General features: G+C 36.1%; 1 protein-coding gene across 3 annotated transcripts; it reads right to left on the reverse strand.

Moving 5' to 3' along the window:
- Positions 1-716: 716 nt before the first annotated feature.
- Positions 717-14,443, reverse strand: LOC18447416 (uncharacterized). Of its 3 annotated transcripts, none has more exons than XR_016042366.1 (8): positions 12,365-14,443; positions 4,985-5,164; positions 4,592-4,690; positions 3,627-3,728; positions 3,303-3,404; positions 2,845-2,985; positions 1,372-1,977; positions 717-1,180 (listed from the first exon to the last, which is right to left on the reverse strand). XR_016042366.1 is itself a non-coding variant. In XM_020675617.2 (8 exons), exons 1-8 carry the CDS (start codon positions 13,022-13,024, stop codon positions 860-862), a joined length of 1,938 nt encoding a protein of 645 aa, XP_020531276.2. In that variant the 5' UTR covers positions 13,025-14,443; the 3' UTR covers positions 717-859. The 3 variants fall into 3 exon arrangements, 2 of the variants coding, with proteins under 2 accessions (XP_020531276.2, XP_088705471.1); XM_020675617.2 differs by having other exon boundaries at positions 1,645-1,977; XM_088849345.1 differs by lacking the exon at positions 12,365-14,443 and having other exon boundaries at positions 1,645-1,977; positions 4,462-4,690; positions 4,985-5,052.
- Between the last annotated feature and the right edge of the window lie 1,858 nt (positions 14,444-16,301).

Raw genomic sequence — 16,301 nt, forward strand, 5'->3', positions numbered from 1 at the left:
AATACATGAAAACTGGAAGCAACAACTCTAGAACTTGGAAGTCCATTGTAGGTTTTCACTTAAGGACTTCACTTAATTAACTATTGTTTCTTTTCTTTCTTTTTTTCTCTTTTTTTTTTTTTGGTACTTCACTTTTCTGAAAAACGCATGTTATAGTGGTAGTGAGGGCATTAATAAAGAAAGTGACAACTCTAGAACTGGAAGTCTATTGTAGATTCATAATTGATCATTCATTTCTCCATTCTACAACCTAAAAGAGTTGCATTGTAGTAGTAATCAGATTGGTCATGAATAATTAGAGGATTGCTAATACACTAATAGAGATACTCATAGGTTTGGTTGGAAACAATATAAAGATAGTGTTTTGGTTCCTCTCCCCAAAGATGGATAAAACCATGTCTTTCACCTGGCATTTTGCAATTGAAATTTTAACACAAATGGGGAAACATAATACGTGCCTTAGAACTTGACAAAAATGGACCTCAACTGACAAACCTCATTAACTAACAAAGGAGAAAAAATATTTCAAGTAATGTACATCAATTAAACATGTTATGAGTCTAAAATACAATGGAAGGGTGGGTGTAGGGGTAGGGGGGGGGGGGGGAGAGAGAGAGAGATGTTACGGGTTTCTTTAATTGATTAGAGAGAGCTATTTGAATGTGATTGTAACCTGTGTAAGAGAACACGCAATATGAATATAAATGAGAAATGAATGAATAAGAATGATAGTAACCTTTGTATTAATATGCTGATTAGAACTTTTTCGTTGATAACAACATTCAACCATTTCCAACGATTATGATGTACAGTTCCAATCAGGCCCTCCAGAATCAAGAAAAAAATTTGTGACAGAATATTAGACAAATGAGTTACAACAGATAATGAGAGCACCTGATTGTATTCTTTGCCTATACCTCAATCTGTCCATGAGCAAATCTTCACTCTGACGGTGGTGTAAATACTCATCCAATTCAAATGCCTTCTTCAGTTTTCCTCTCTCGACACTAAATTTCTGGTAATTTTCTGGAGTACCAGATTCCAAATTATTGACATGGCTATTGCTTGTAAGGGATTTGGTGCTCCAGTCATGGGTGTCACTGCCTGGGCTCCAGCTCCCATGGCAGCTACTGAGCATATTGCTCTTGCTATCCGCAGACTCAATGCACGGGCTCCATTCCTGCAACAAAGTTCATAACAAAAACATTGGATGAACTGAATGGACATGCTCTCTCTCTCTCTCTCTCTCTCTCTCTCTCTCTCTCACTCTCTCTCTCTCTCTCTCTCGCTCACACACACACACACACACACACACACACAAATAAATACAAATTAAAAAAATAAGTGAGTGCGGATATGTTCAAGAAGTACCCATGATTTGTGCAAGAACCATACTGCTTATGAGTCCCATTTCATAAATTACAGCTGACAGCCGCTTTGAAAAGTAAAAGAGGGTTTACTTCCATGGAAACTGTCAAGCTAAAACTGTTCCAGATCTAGAGAGAGTGAGAGACCACAATTAAAATGGAAGGTGCATGCTACAGTTGATGTGTCGGTTTGAAATTTGAACCCAGCTTAACCATTGAAAGATAAAGAAAATTGTGGGTACAAACCCGCTTTATTGAGAGAGAGAGAGAGAGAGACCTGAGCTACATCAGACACATTTTTCCTTGAAGAAGGTGGTATCTCCATCTTATCCCTGAAAAGTGAAGACCCGTCATTGCTCGTTTCCCACTGCAACCATGGAAGAACCACTCCATCTGTTTCTAGAGGAGAAACGGTATGGTCTTGGTAGTCCCCATTTTTAGTATCTAAAACCAAGTCTCTTGGCCTCGGGTTTCCTGATAAGGTTCCATCGCTCTTTTCATCATCAAAAGACGAGAATTCAGTGTCTTCAACATTTGACAAAAATCCCTCGAAATATTTCTCTGCCTCCTCTGTTAGACGCTTCGACATCTTATTTCGATCCATGCTTCTCTGCCAATCCAAAAGGGAACAAGAAAACATACAAATGAAAATCATATAACACAAGATGGCACCAATGAAAGCTATTCATAAGAAGCACGGAAAGTACACAATAACAGGTGAAAATTTACATAGTTCGAACAATTACTATGTATATTGAGGGTGTTATTAATCTTTTTTCATCGGATGATTAACACCAAAAGTTTACATCCCGTAAGACAGTGCAAGTACTAAGTGCAAACACGTGGAATTTGATAATATGCATACTACGTGATGTACGTTGTTTATGTTCTTCACAATATATGGATGCAAAATCATCTTTGGCAAAGACTAGCTTATCATTTTCTTAGAGTTATCATTTTCTCAGAGGAAATGCCACAAATACATGCAAAGCATGGTTGATTTGGTCAGACTAGCACATACTTATGATGCCGATGTAAGCCAGTGTTCGAAAACTCGGGCAAGCCCACTCAAACTGGAGGGAGTCATTCGCGCTCAGCAGGCTGCTGAGTCTGGAAACATACACATTGGTACCAGCCAAGTTTGGTTGATTCACACTATTTAATTATTTATTTTGGACGGACTCAGCCGAGTATTTAAAAGACTCAACCAAGTCTATCAGGCACTACCAGACTCGAGAACCATTCAGCTTGGGATGCGAGTCCGAGTTTTCTAACAATTGCCTAATGGACCAATAAATGTATGTTAGCCCGTCTAAAACACACATTCGTTGTTTATATTTCAATATGGCAAATGAAGAAAAACAACCCCAGCGCAAAATGACAAAACTAATAGGTTAACGCAACGAATTGTTACGTTAACAAGTTGACAATATGTTTGCATTGAGAGAGCGAGAGAGAGAGAGAGAGAGAGAGAGACCTTTCTTGTTCTTGCTGGCTTTTCTGGCTCCGACTGCTTTGAATAATCAGGAAGCAGGCCACGAACAACCTTTGAAAGCTCTCTGCCACGCCGTTCCTCCACAGCCAACTCAGCAAGCAGATCTTTTGTACGCTTCTCTGACTAAAACAGTTATCATTTTTATTTTTATTTTTATTTTTTTTGTCAGTTGCAACAATTGTAAACATACAAAAACAAAACTCAAATGCCAGTCGCAATGATTCTCTGGTTATCAAATCATTGACAACCAATTTAGAACATCACATAAGAGTAAATGATTTGGGCATCAAGAATACAGTGTCAGTAAACGGAATATTAAATGCCAAGCATTAACGCTGGAATTTCAATTAACAGTCTCAACAAGCTCCAAGAAAGCAGAAGCTCAAACTTCTAGGAAATTCAAAATAGTCCCAAGTCTTAACTATGAACCAAATGCATACCTCTTCCAGTTTCGTAGTGTAATTCTTCCTGATCAAAGTTATTGCCTGGGAAATATCAGTAGTTTTAGACTGCAAGCCATTGCCATTTGTCTTCGACATGACCTGGTGAAACCAAACAGCAATAATAGTGGAAACAATTAAATGCATAATTATAATTGGCCTAGTTCATTCAAAGGAAAGTAAACCATTAACCAATGGAGTACAAGGATACCATTCCACTGGATTATAGGGCACTTTCCCTCTATTCTATCCAAGTAAAGGTTTGAAAGAAATATGGAAATGAGCAGGAATAACGTAGAGAAGCAAATCTCCATAGAAACTTACTTGTTCAAGCTCTGTCCTGATTTGTGCAACAACATTTCTAACTTCTTTCCGCATTGCTTCATATAAGCCGGTCCCAACTTCATCTCCCGTAGGATGTTCAGTCTGAGAAGAAAGGGCTTTACAATGAACTTTGTGCCAGCACACCATGTAGAAATATATAAAAATGGACCCAAAAAATTCTTGCATTCAAACATGAATAGTTCAAAAAAACGGTAAAGAAAAAGATAAATATAATATTCTAGTACAGAGGTTTAGAGATTTAGTACAAAGACAAACAAAAGAAAAAGGGTCAAAGAACTCCACATCATACCCTCACATTCACACCTCTATACAATCTGTAGCCAACACTTACTCATTTTGGAAATTGATTACTAAAGAGAGGTAGAAGATAGTGCAAAAATTTTCAGTTGTTTTTCTATATAGTTTGAGTGTTCTGCATGTTTCCTACAAGAACTGGGATGGTTATTAAACATATAATTTGAAATTCTAAGTTAATAAGACTAATGCTTAAGCCATTTCTAGGAGCCTTAAGAAGAAAATGCCTGTAGTGTACTACAAACAAACAGAAAGTGTCTGAAAAAGCAGAGAAATTACTCCGAGAATTAAAAAAATGATCATTAAGATCACTTACATAAATGCATGGGTAAACAAATTCATGTAAATATGTGCTCTGCCTCGCCTAGCTCTAAACACTAACCAGAAATGAAGAACAAAAAAGAAAAGGAAAAAAAAAGGCTCAAGCAACACATTGATAGTTACAGTTTAAACTTCTTGCATGATATTGATGTAGGAAGGTACTATCATGTGCTGCAACTGAATGGATTGACAGCCAAACCTTTTTTTGAGCATAAACTGGCCGAAAGGGTCAAAGCAACACATTTGACAGTTACAGTTTAAACTTCTTGCATGGTATTGATGTAGAAAGGTACTATCATGTGCTGCAACTAAATGGATTGCAGCCAAACCTTTTTTTGAGCATAAACTGCCCGAATTGTCTTCTCGCTTCCATTTCTGCTACAACGAACATCTGGCCCCTCATCGTCAGTTAGTGCAGAAGAGTAGCTCTACAGAAAACCAATATTATCAATTTATTAATAGTTATATTACATTCAAGAAGTATGCATCCAAACATCAAAATATTGACAGGGTCGCTACTTTAAATTAACCATATGATGAATCTCCAAAAAAGGGCATTTTCATGCACTTTCAGTTTTTGGAATTTCATTTTGTTTTATTTTCCTTAAATATATATGACAACATAAGCACTTTGATGCATTAGACCATGGCCGTCTCCACTACAAAAGAAACATATAGATTTGAGCCATTATGAAATAGTTATTATAAATGCATTTGCTCACCGAGTAGTCATCATGAGACTGTAATAAATCTTTCTGACTCATAGATCTTCTCAGTCCCCTTTGATCGCTGGGAAGAGTACCGTTAGGTTTCAGCATGTGTAGAGAGGCCCTGTGAGCATCACCACTAGCCAAGTTGTTTGATTTAAGACGATTAAGACAATTGATATGGTCCTTATCAGTCTGCCAAATCGAAAAAGACAAACAAATAAGCCTTTTCTTTGTGTAATTTATCAAAAGAAAATCAACAATGGTAATTGTATAAAGAGCAGCAAATAAATAGACATATTGCATCTCGTTGAAGAGATAATAAAAGAAAATATACACAATATACAATAGTTAAACCCCTTGTTTGCAATGATACACAATGCATTTTGTCACAACCATTTAAGACATTATAAGCTCACAAAATCCCCCACAGTCATGTTCTGGTCAATGAAAATGTGACTCAGATTACAACTAAAACACAGTTACAAAGCAAATCCTTTTTTTTTTCTCACATGAGAAAAATCAAAGATTAAATAAAGAAATATTAAATATATCTTTCTTATGGGTATTAACAAATAAGCCACTATTAACGAAATATGAAACCATAGTAAGGGGAAGTATATAACCTACGACCTAACAATAACAAACACCTACTTTGAAAAGCGAGATGAGACTTAATAACTTATAAAAGTAAATCCTATAAAAACTAGATGGATTTCTTTCTAGTCAAGAAGGTAATTCGACCATCATGTAAAGACGGCAAGGTTATCCCAAGAGAGAGTTTAACCACGCAACATAGGCACGTGTTTATAAACTTATGAGCCACACTATGCAGTTGTGGGAGAGAGTGGTTGAGCAACGACTAAGGCGTGGAAGAGTGTATTAGAAAATCAATTTGGTTTTATGCCAGGAAGGTCAACTATCAAAGCCATTTTTCTACTTAGGCAACTGACTGAGAAGTTTAGGGTGAAGGAAAACGACCTCCACATGGTCCATATTGATTTAGAGAGCATACGATAGGACACCTCGAGATTTAATTTGGTGGTTGTTAGAAAAAAAGGAGTCACCAGAGGCTATATTGGCATAATGAGAGATATGAACGAGAAGTGCTAACTAGTGTGTGGACAACTAGTGGAGAGACAAATGAGTTCTCAATAACACTGGGGCTACATCAAGGGTCAATGTGAGCCCATATCTCTTTATTTTGGCTATGGACAAGTCAACCAGGCACCTACAAGATGAAGTACCGTGGTGTGCGTTGCTCGCGAATGACATAGTTGTGATTGATGAGACTAGAGGCAGCATCAACACAAAGTTAGAATGTTGGAGGGATGCTTTAGAATATAAATTTTTTAAAATTAGCCGGATTGAGGATATATGGAATACAAGTTTAATAATGATAGGAGAAGAAACGAGAAACTAGTTAAGATGGATGGTCAACAATGCCTAAAAGAGATTGTTTCCAATATCTAGGGTCGATTATCCTGAGAATGGAGAGATTGAGGACATGTCACACATAGAATTAAAGTTGGATAGGCAAAATGGAAAAGTGCATGCGGAGTTTTATGTGATCGTCGCAAACCATTAAGGCTGAAAGGGAAGTTCTATATTATAGCTATAAGATTAGCCATGCTCTATGAGACGGAATTTTGGGTGGTCAAAATACAACATATCCATAGAATGAGCATAACTAAGATGAGGATGTTGAGATGGATGAGTGGCAACACAAGAAATGATAGAATTTGGAACGAATACACTTGAGGGAGCTTAGGTAGCTTCAATAGGCGATCAGATGAGGAAAAGTAGACTTAGCTAGACTGGTCATATGCAGTGTAGACTAAATTCAGCACTGGTTAGGAGGTGCAATTTGGTTCAAGTGAAAAGCGCCGAAAGGGTAAGAGGAATGCCCAAAAGGACATAGATAGAAGTAGTTAGAAAAGATATTGTGACTTTTGGCCATACTGACGGTGTGGCCCTTAATAGAAAAAAATGGAGGAACATGATTCATGAAACCGGCGTCAAATAATTGAAATAAGGCTTGAATGATGATGATGATAAATAAGGGGAAGTATAGAACCAAATAGAAAAATAACAAACAATTAAAGTTGTAGTTAGAATGGCATTTCTGCAATATATATTCTTTCATATGGCAGACAACATGGGGTCAGAATCCCATGCATTTGATGATGACATAATAGGAATAATAGGAGGAAAACCTGCCTATTTTTGGTAAAACGGCTTAGAGCCATTTTCATCTCTATAGCAATATGACTGAGAATATAATGCAAATAGAAATTATCAAGTGCTACGGTGAAGCTTAGGCAAACACAACATGAGATGGGAGGAAAAACATAATTTTCTTTTTTAAAAAAGAGTTGGAACCACATGCGCAAGAAATGTAACGATCCTCACAAGCATCTTGGAATTGAGAACAAAAAGAACTAGATGTCTGTTGATAATGACAATTTTTGTATATCATCCTAGCTCATCTAAAGTTGGGAGGCTCTTTAACAACAGTGAAAGATCTTGACTTTCAATGTCATTGCAGTGCCACTTGGATTTCACAACACAACGAGTTGGAAAAGATAGCTCTGCATCGTTCTACTGTAATATCTTCTGGAGTAGAAGCAGAGACACCTTGCTGAACATGAAAAGATGAAGCGTAGGGAAATTGTTCGTGGTTTCCTTCGTTGTGTACTAGAGGAAGCCATAAGGCCGAGGATTCCTGGCTATAGAGGGAGTTGATAGGGTTTTGCAATCTCTATTAAAAACATTTTTCTACACGCTACACATTTTCTCCCTATGTAAAACTTTCCATTGGATTGCATCTATTTGTGATATGATGTCATGTTTTTTGTCCATGTGATAATCAATTAGCAATAAAGGCAACCTATGAATATATAACACATGTGTATATGTGTGCAAGTACATATAGAAGGCAATAAAACTTGCAATTAAGAACCTAGAAAGGAAGAAAGGCTCTCGTTTTCCTTTTACAAATATCCAATCTGCCTAAATAACCATTACTGCCAGTCTTATATGAAAATGAACATTAAAATTACAAAAAAATTGCAATTGCTAAAACACATTCATGCAGATGCATAAATTACAAATCAAATACCATACAAGAAAGAATGTGTTGGTAGGGGTGTCAACAAGCCAAACAAGCTAGCAAGCCAGCTTAGCTCGAGTCATACAAGCGAAGCTTGAACAACAATTTACATCCCAACAAGCTAAGGACCAAGATGGGCCACACAGCTTGTTTACGGTCAAGCAAATCTCAAGCTGAGACAAGCTTGGATTGAGCTTGACTTGAGCTTGTTTAATAATTATGTACAAATTAGTGATTCAAGGTGCCAGGTTCTGTTGAAAAACCTAAAGAATTGCCTATCTCAACAGTTCTTGAGGATACTATATTAAATTTCAATAGACGGTTGAGTCCTGTATAGACTCAGCCAAGCCAAACCAAGCTCACTCAGGCATAGGCCTTGGACAATTTGGAGCCACAATCCATATCATATCTCAATCATTGTAAATGGTCAATTATGTATAGGGAAAGTCTCCCCCGTGCACATCATGTGGACGGTGGAAGGGTGCACAAGCACCCATCCAATGTTTAAGATTAAACATGGTGACATCCAACCGCCACAAAAGAGTTTCATATTTTATTTTTTATTTTATTTAAAAATATTATTTATTTGAAATTTGGGTTGTAAATGTATTTTTGTATGGCGCACCAAATAAGAATAATAAAAGAATTTTTTTAACAAAAACATTGGTTTGAATACCCTTAAATTATTTCAACAGTACTTTAGTCAACTTTTTGTACTATTTCAGCAGTACTTTAGTAAACTTTTTGTTTCAAAATATTTTTTAGTATTTTTATTTAGTGCTTCATATAAAAATACATGAATTCCCCAATCTAGATAAATGTCATTTTTAAATAAAATTAAAATTTGAAACTGTTTTTGGGCCATTGGATGATACTAGGTTCAATCTAAACCATTAAAGGGTGCTTGTACACCCTTCAAGCATCTACAGCATGTAGACGCTATACCATTCCTAATGTATATTAGAACAGTTATTGTTAATAATGCATACATTATATCAATGCGACGTGATCCGCTCAAGTCCACCCGAGTTGTGTATACAACTCGAGGGAAATCCAAAGAAAAAAAAAAATGGAATTGCTGTATAAAAAAAAAATCCAAAGATTGCAAAAAGTAGAGCAAATTACGTACGGACCTTATTTGGGGGAGTCAAATACCATTTGGGGGGTTATTTGCCCAATATTACGAGTTCCACACACCCGCCCCCCCCCCCCACCCCGCCCTCCCGTGGCCTTTTTTTCCCCCTAATGTTTTCCCTAAGTCACCTATGTTGTCATGCGTTTGTATTGCCAAACAGCATTTTCTCCCACTTCTCTCTAACGAACTCTTTTCTGTCTCATTTCTCTCTCACACACACACACACTTGCCCAGCCTTCCAAATCCCCGCCTCTCCGCACTCTTTTAAAATTCTAATCTCATTCCTTCTTATATCTGAAATTTTTCTCTTGGCATCATCTGCAACTTTTCTCTTCCTTTATTTCTTTGTTTTTCTGAACTTTTTCTTGTCCATATCTCTCCTCGTCTCTCTGTCAGACATACCTCCCTTTCCCCCTCTCTCTGCGCGTTGTCTGCTCCTTTTCTTGTCCATTTCTCTCAGCTCTTTTGCATACATCTCTCTCTCTCTCCCCCCGTCCCTCCTTATCTCCTGCAATGATGAGATCTCACTGGCTTTTTCTCTCTCTACTTCGCTCCGCCTCTCTCTCTGTGATGAGATCTCACTGGTTGTTTCTCTCGTTGCTTCTCTCTCTTAATGAGGATCATCATCATCAGTCTTTTTTCCAACAGGCTCCATTGCCTCACTAAGCACCAGAAATATCAACACAAGGAGCCTACAAAATTAGACGCCACATTTGACTTCAAACACAAGTAATCATGTATCACCACACCAAAGTCATCGTGGCTCTTGGAAAAGACAAAAAGGCCAGTACCTTTACATCCCATTGTGTTTAGAGAGAGAGAGAGAGAGATGGATGACAACTGGTGGGCATAGGACCCTGTTTATTAGAGAGAAGTGGGAGAAAGTGCTGCCCGACAATTCAAACGTTGGACAGCATGGGTCACTTTGGGAGGGAAAAAAAACCCATGTCTGATGGTTTCATTGCCGGACAGGGGGCAACTTAGGAAAATAAAAAGGTTGCGAGAGGGCGGGGGGTGTTGGTGCTTGTAATATTTACCCCCCAAATGTTAATTGACCCCCCCCCCCCCCCCCCCCCCCATCCCAAATAAGGTTCATACGTAATTTGCTCTAAAAAAATAGTGGGATTGCTCTATATATTTTTTCAATATGATTTAGATGGTTTTTTTTAGTAAGGATAACTTATATGATTTAGATGTTTTCGTCAAATATTCGTGAGTTTTTTTTTTTTTTTATCATAATCTGTAGTTTTATATTTTTCCATTTTTTGAATTTTTTAAAGTTCCCAAAACTGTTGATCAGTTTTTTTTCTAATCCATTTTTCTCTACTTTTTTAAGCTTATTTTAACTCTTTAAATTTCATTTTAGTTTTATTTTACTTCTAAAAACCTTTTTTTTTTTTTCCAATCTTTTCTTCTTTTTTTTTGTAATTTATTTAGGGCTTGTTTGCCCTGTACATGACTCAACCAAGTCTGAGTAACTCACATCGGACAAGGGCGAGTCCCTTGGCCGAGCTCAGCGCATTGCATTATATTATAAAATATAATGCATTTTATCTAACAGTTACGTATGTCAATATGAAACATATCAGTACTGTACAAGTACAGCAGCTATTTGTTGTGTTTAGAACTTGACTTGGTTTAGGCGTGGTTTGGATGACTAATGGGCTTATTTATTGCTTACACTAATGGACTTATTTATTGCTTACATTTTCTCATTTATGGTCTTGTACAAATAAAACAAACAAGTCAAGCTAAGCTAAATGCAAGGTTGCTTCCCTTAATCAAGCCAAGCTCAACCTGAGAGGTTTAAGCTTGAGACAAGCTTAATCTGTTCCTCCAACCATGCAAGGCAAGCTTGAACACGTGCAAGCTTGGCTCCACTCGGCTCATTGACACCCCTAGAGTTGGAAGAATAGGAACTCCTGCATGGTATCTAATTGCCCAAGTTCTCTTCAAGTATAACCCACATGTGAAGCCCATATTCCAATTTTCGTCTTCCATTCCAGCCAATAAAGTAGACAGCTTGTATACTGTAAGACCATTTATCATTGGTAGAAAAAGGTTACAACCAGCGCTAACTATCAGTTCTGTAATTAGGTCGCTAGGGAAGTGCCACAAATTTCGAGAAAAATTTTTCAGACTTTGAGCACCATCAATAATAAACCCCTAACTGCCAATTTAACATCTAAGACTGAGGATAATTGTGACTTTCTCGTATCTTATTTTGCATTTTTCCTTAATTAGAATAGACAATTATATGCTAAAAGAGGGAAAAAAAAAACATGCACAGCTAATACCGAGCCAAGCACATGAGCAGGGAAGATATGTCATCTTTCATCATACAAAAAATGAAAAGAACGAATCCAACCAACGCAGAGAGACAAAGTAGTAAGCATAGATGGGCCATTCCATAAAAGACAAGATATTAATACCAGTGACAATAAAACACTAAAAAAATCTCTCACCCACAAAAATATCAAAATAAAAAGAAGATATACAAATACCCAAGGTGTTAATTTGATCACAGCCCCTTCAAAACAGAGCATCTTCTAAATCTAAAAGTAGAAAAAGAGAGAAAAACAAAAAAATAAGAAACAATAAATGCCATAAACTAAAAATCCCAGAGTCTTTATTTCATTGAAGAAAATAAATCAAGTCATTTCCTTGAAGCCAATTCCTCAAAATTTGAACATTTATAACTGAAACCAAGCATAGGCCACAATAAACACGAAGATAAGAAACCAAGTTATCTATCTGAGACCAGTCATTTACAATCCAGACTGCCCACAAGAAACATGAGAAACAAACCAGTTATTTCTTTTGAACCAGCTCCTTAAAGTCCAAGCATGTCTAAACTATGCCCATCTATAGCCCACAACAAACATGAAAGGAAAAAAACCAATTTACTTCTTTGAATGCAGCTACCTCTAGCTCAGCTTCATAAAGAATAACAAAAATGAAGACAAGAAACCATATACAACAATTATCCAATAATGATAATAGAAAAAACTAAAAACAGAGAAAAATTGTGTAAGAACAAAAAAAAAACATACAAGACACTAAAATTATTAAAACAAATGCTAGAAAACCTCAAAAAAAAAAAAAAAACCAAAAAAAAACCATCAATGAAAATGTATGGAACACCAACCTCTGAATCACTATATTGGTATCGAGCGACAGACACAGAGCGAAGCCGCCTCCCCACTCCATCACCATTGCCCTTAGGGTTAACAGTGGGCTCCACATGCCTCGACACGGAACGGCCCCGCCTCTCGGCAGGCCCCATACTTGGGGCCCGCCTACTTACCCTGCCCCTTGAACCATCTCTCCCTCCTCTCTCTAAACCCCCAATCCCCTTTCTCTCTCCTCGCTCAAAACCAACGCTTTCCTTTTTCTCTACTGTCTCTACAATTCCAATTCCCCCTCTCTCGTCTCTGTCTAAACCCACAAAATCCCCTCTCTCTCCTCTCTCCAAACCCCTACTTCCCCTAACGAACCCACCTCCAATCTCCTCTCTATCTCCTCTTTCTAAACCCTCATCTGCCCTAAAAAGCTCAGCCGCAATGTCCTCCAAGCTTATGGCCGCAAAATCTGAGCCCCTCTCTGTGTTCACAAACCTCCTTCCTTTGGATTCCTGCAGCTCGCCGGAATATCTACCGGGAAACCGACTCAAGCTCCTCGAGCGCCTGTGAAAACCAGGGCGATTTGAAGAGCTTGCATCCTCGGTGGTTTTTGCAGAAGGCGATGATTTTTCAGGCGTGAATATTTGAGATCTCCTTGAAGTAGATTTGAAGGCAGAAGTCGCCATCTTTGCAAAGGATTTCTCCAAAATTATCACGAAAATGTACAGCAACTGGGGGTGAAGGTAGGGCAAAACAAGCTATGAAGGAATGGAAAAACTAGGGATTTCTGTGAATTTTTAAGGGCTGATGGATAGGAATAAGGGCTTTTGGCGAAGCAATTGTAATGGCGGAATAAGCAGTGAAGGGAAACGGCGTAAGTACATTTTTCTGCGTTTCCTAAACGGAATTGAGAGACTTTTAGAGAGAGAAAGAGTATTAAATAGTGAGAGAGAGAGAGAGAGAGAGAGAAGCGGAGCGTTCGAAGATTGGGATTGTTGTCTATTTTGAATTTGCAGGGTTTTCCCGTGGCGGTAGGGATAGGTTTGCCCTTTATAAACTGACAATACCTTACATATCCTTAATTTTTATTTGCAGCTATATTCCAAAAGGGTTTGGGGCTTTGATTATTATTATTTTCTAGTTTTAAGCCTATGATTTAGCATGGGTCAATTACAAATCTGAAGACCATTGTTTAGGAATTTTAGTTAGAAAACAGCTAAAACATTGGGCACTTTAAATAGTTAAATAATTGAAACGAATGGCATTCTAAAATTCTGAAATTTGAAATTTGAATAACCTACTGTGCAAAAGTCAATTATTTGTAGCACATGACTGTACAAATTGTCCTTCTAGAGGAGGACACGATTTTTATGATTCTACATACTCACACGTAGAAACAATTTATTTTTGAAATAGAATTTGATCCTAATTCTTATGAAATATATAATTTTTAAGATGGGATTATTAATTTGCATAAATAAATAAATTTTTAAAAACTAAAAATGATATGTTTTTGGAGAAAATATTTGAACAGTTGATTTTACCTTCTTTTTTTTTTTTTTTTTTGGAGAATTGTTATTTACAAGACCCAGTTTTGGTGGATAGTGTAGATCTCCAAGCCTGCATAGTAACAGGTGTAGGATTGGACGCACCAAACATCTTTTCTTTAGATAATGAATATGGAAAAGTTTTAACTTCCTAATAATTGAATTTGGGATGTTGATTGTATGTAAAAGTGAGTTTTTTCTTGTCTATACTTTATATGTGAGCAAATATTTTTACCTTTTCGATTTTTATCTAATAGCTGGGAGAAAGCTAACAATAATATCATATATTAAATATAATCTAATAAACAGTTAACTGTCAATCATGGTTAATAAATTGCTTGACATGGCAATAAAAAATGGTATTGATTAATCTTACTTCAATAAGGAACAAAAAAAATAGGTCAAAGCATTAGAAGGTATAGAAAAAACATTAAGGAGAATGTGATTGTTTTGGATTTGTTAAAAAATTTTGAACTTAAAATATATGTGTGTGTGTGTTTTAAGATTAATATGTCTAAAGAGTACAAGTTAAACAATGAGTTATAAGTTAAAAAAAAAAAAAAATTGTCTATAAAGAGCCTATTTATCTTTTTTACATAGAGGTTACAATCATTCATATCCCTTAAATTTCAAAATAGGTAATTGTAAGAGTGTCATTGAATTGACACAAAGTTTCAATAAAAAATTTTCAGACTTTGTGACTCACCCCATACCATCCAATTTAATATTAAATGAGTGAGAATGATTGCGACCTTTATATATAAAAAATAAATGATCTTTTTGTAGACAAGCCCAAAAACATTTATAATATAAGTAATCAAATACTAGATTGTCTGCTAAAATAGTTAAGTATGAATACCAAGTTTTGTGACAAGGCTATGGAAGATCGAAAGTAAGAGTAAAATGAATACGGAGAGAGATACAAGTTAAGGACGTTAATATAAATCTCATAATTTTTAGGAAGTTTTTTTGGATATTTCTTTGCGAATGAGGTTTTTTTAAAATTTTATTGTAAAGCACATTTTTAAAACTATTTTTCCAAAAAACTAGAGCATTTTTTTTAAAAATATAGTTTAATCAAGATTGACTGTTATGTATCTATGAACATATATGTATGTAGAGACACATAAAAGTACTCCCGTAGATGTATTTTATCACAAAAGAACTATTTCTTCAGTCCCCCCTTCATTTCATTAGCTAATATGCTTGGAAAATGGATTTAGTAGACCTTGAAACTATCTTAAAAATATTTGCAATAAAAATTCTAAAAGGTAAAGGAAATATTACCTTGACAATCAATTAATTATACTTATCTTGACTATCAATTAATTATTTACTTCTAATATTTGGAAAAGTTTATATAGAGCCAAGGTTCTAAACAATCAAATTAGAGCCTACCTCAAAAAAATCACTAAAAGAGGCTGTTTTGATACCCAAATGTCCTCAAATTAATCATCTCACCATCAAGGTACATGGACATGAGAAAAAAATGGATTTCAAATTTTGGAAATAATATATTTTATAACGTATTTTTTATTGTCAATTTTCAAGTTTTCATAGATCAATCGATCTACACTATTTTTGAAACTTTAAACTTTATACAAATAAATAAATATATATTTTAAAGTTATTACAAATATTTCTAATATTAAAACTACATTTCTCGATACTATTTGAAGGTAGGCTCTAATTTGATTATTTAGAGCCCAGGCTCAATACAAACCGCACCCTTAATAGAAACAGGGATCTAAATGGGAATTGTCAAAATTTCTGAGCATATACAAAGGGTAGACCATTTTACATAGTCACCGCTTGGTGACGTTCGCCTGATTGAAGATTACTCAGATGTAAGGACACGTGTTGGGCCCACCTAAACTGTTCTCCTCCGCACTTTTAAATGTTCCCGCCGGTTTTCCATAGTCGACGGCTGATAATAAATTATTTTTCTAATAGAAATGGTTATATACGAATTTGGCCATGGTGTTAAGCCAAGCGATTTTTTGCTCCCATAGGAGTATACTGTCCATCTACTCCTCCAATAAAACTAATGCTAGTAATATATTTAGATATAATCTTTATAACTCAAATAATGTTGGGTGATAAAAAAATAATATACTTATAGAATGAGTGCAGCAGAGATGACGATGTTAAAATGGATAAGTGGCAGGACAAGAAGGGATGGAATCCGAAATGAACACATTCGAAAAAATTTAGGTGTGAGAACAATAAGCAATAAGATTAGCAAAAGAAGAGTTAGGTGGGCTAATCATGTATAACGTAGACTCAGTACAATACCTAGTAGGAGGTGCGAGTTAGTTTTAGTAGAGGCTAAAAAATGGCAAAAAATAAACCCAAAAAATACAAGTTTGGAAGTAATGAGAAGAGATATGGATCTCATAGCCTCACTGCATATATA

Source organism: Amborella trichopoda, chromosome 10 (genome assembly GCF_054954075.1).
Source record: "Amborella trichopoda isolate Santa Cruz 75 chromosome 10, AtrichopodaSantaCruz75HAP2 v2.0, whole genome shotgun sequence".
Taxonomy (NCBI): domain Eukaryota; kingdom Viridiplantae; phylum Streptophyta; class Magnoliopsida; order Amborellales; family Amborellaceae; genus Amborella; species Amborella trichopoda.

What these genes read in the sequence shown, in the direction of transcription:
- LOC18447416 (XM_020675617.2), bottom strand. Translation starts at nt 13,024, where the DNA reads ATGGCGACTTCTGCCTTCAAATCTACTTCAAGGAGATCTCAAATATTC. An exon ending in CAGTTTATGCTCAAAAAAAG is followed by an intron (nt 3,729 to 4,591) that starts GTTTGGCTGCAA and finishes CTTTCTTCTCAG; the next exon opens with ACTGAACATCCTACGGGAGA. An exon ending in TCAGGACAGAGCTTGAACAA is followed by an intron (nt 3,405 to 3,626) that starts GTAAGTTTCTAT and finishes TGGTTTCACCAG; the next exon opens with GTCATGTCGAAGACAAATGG.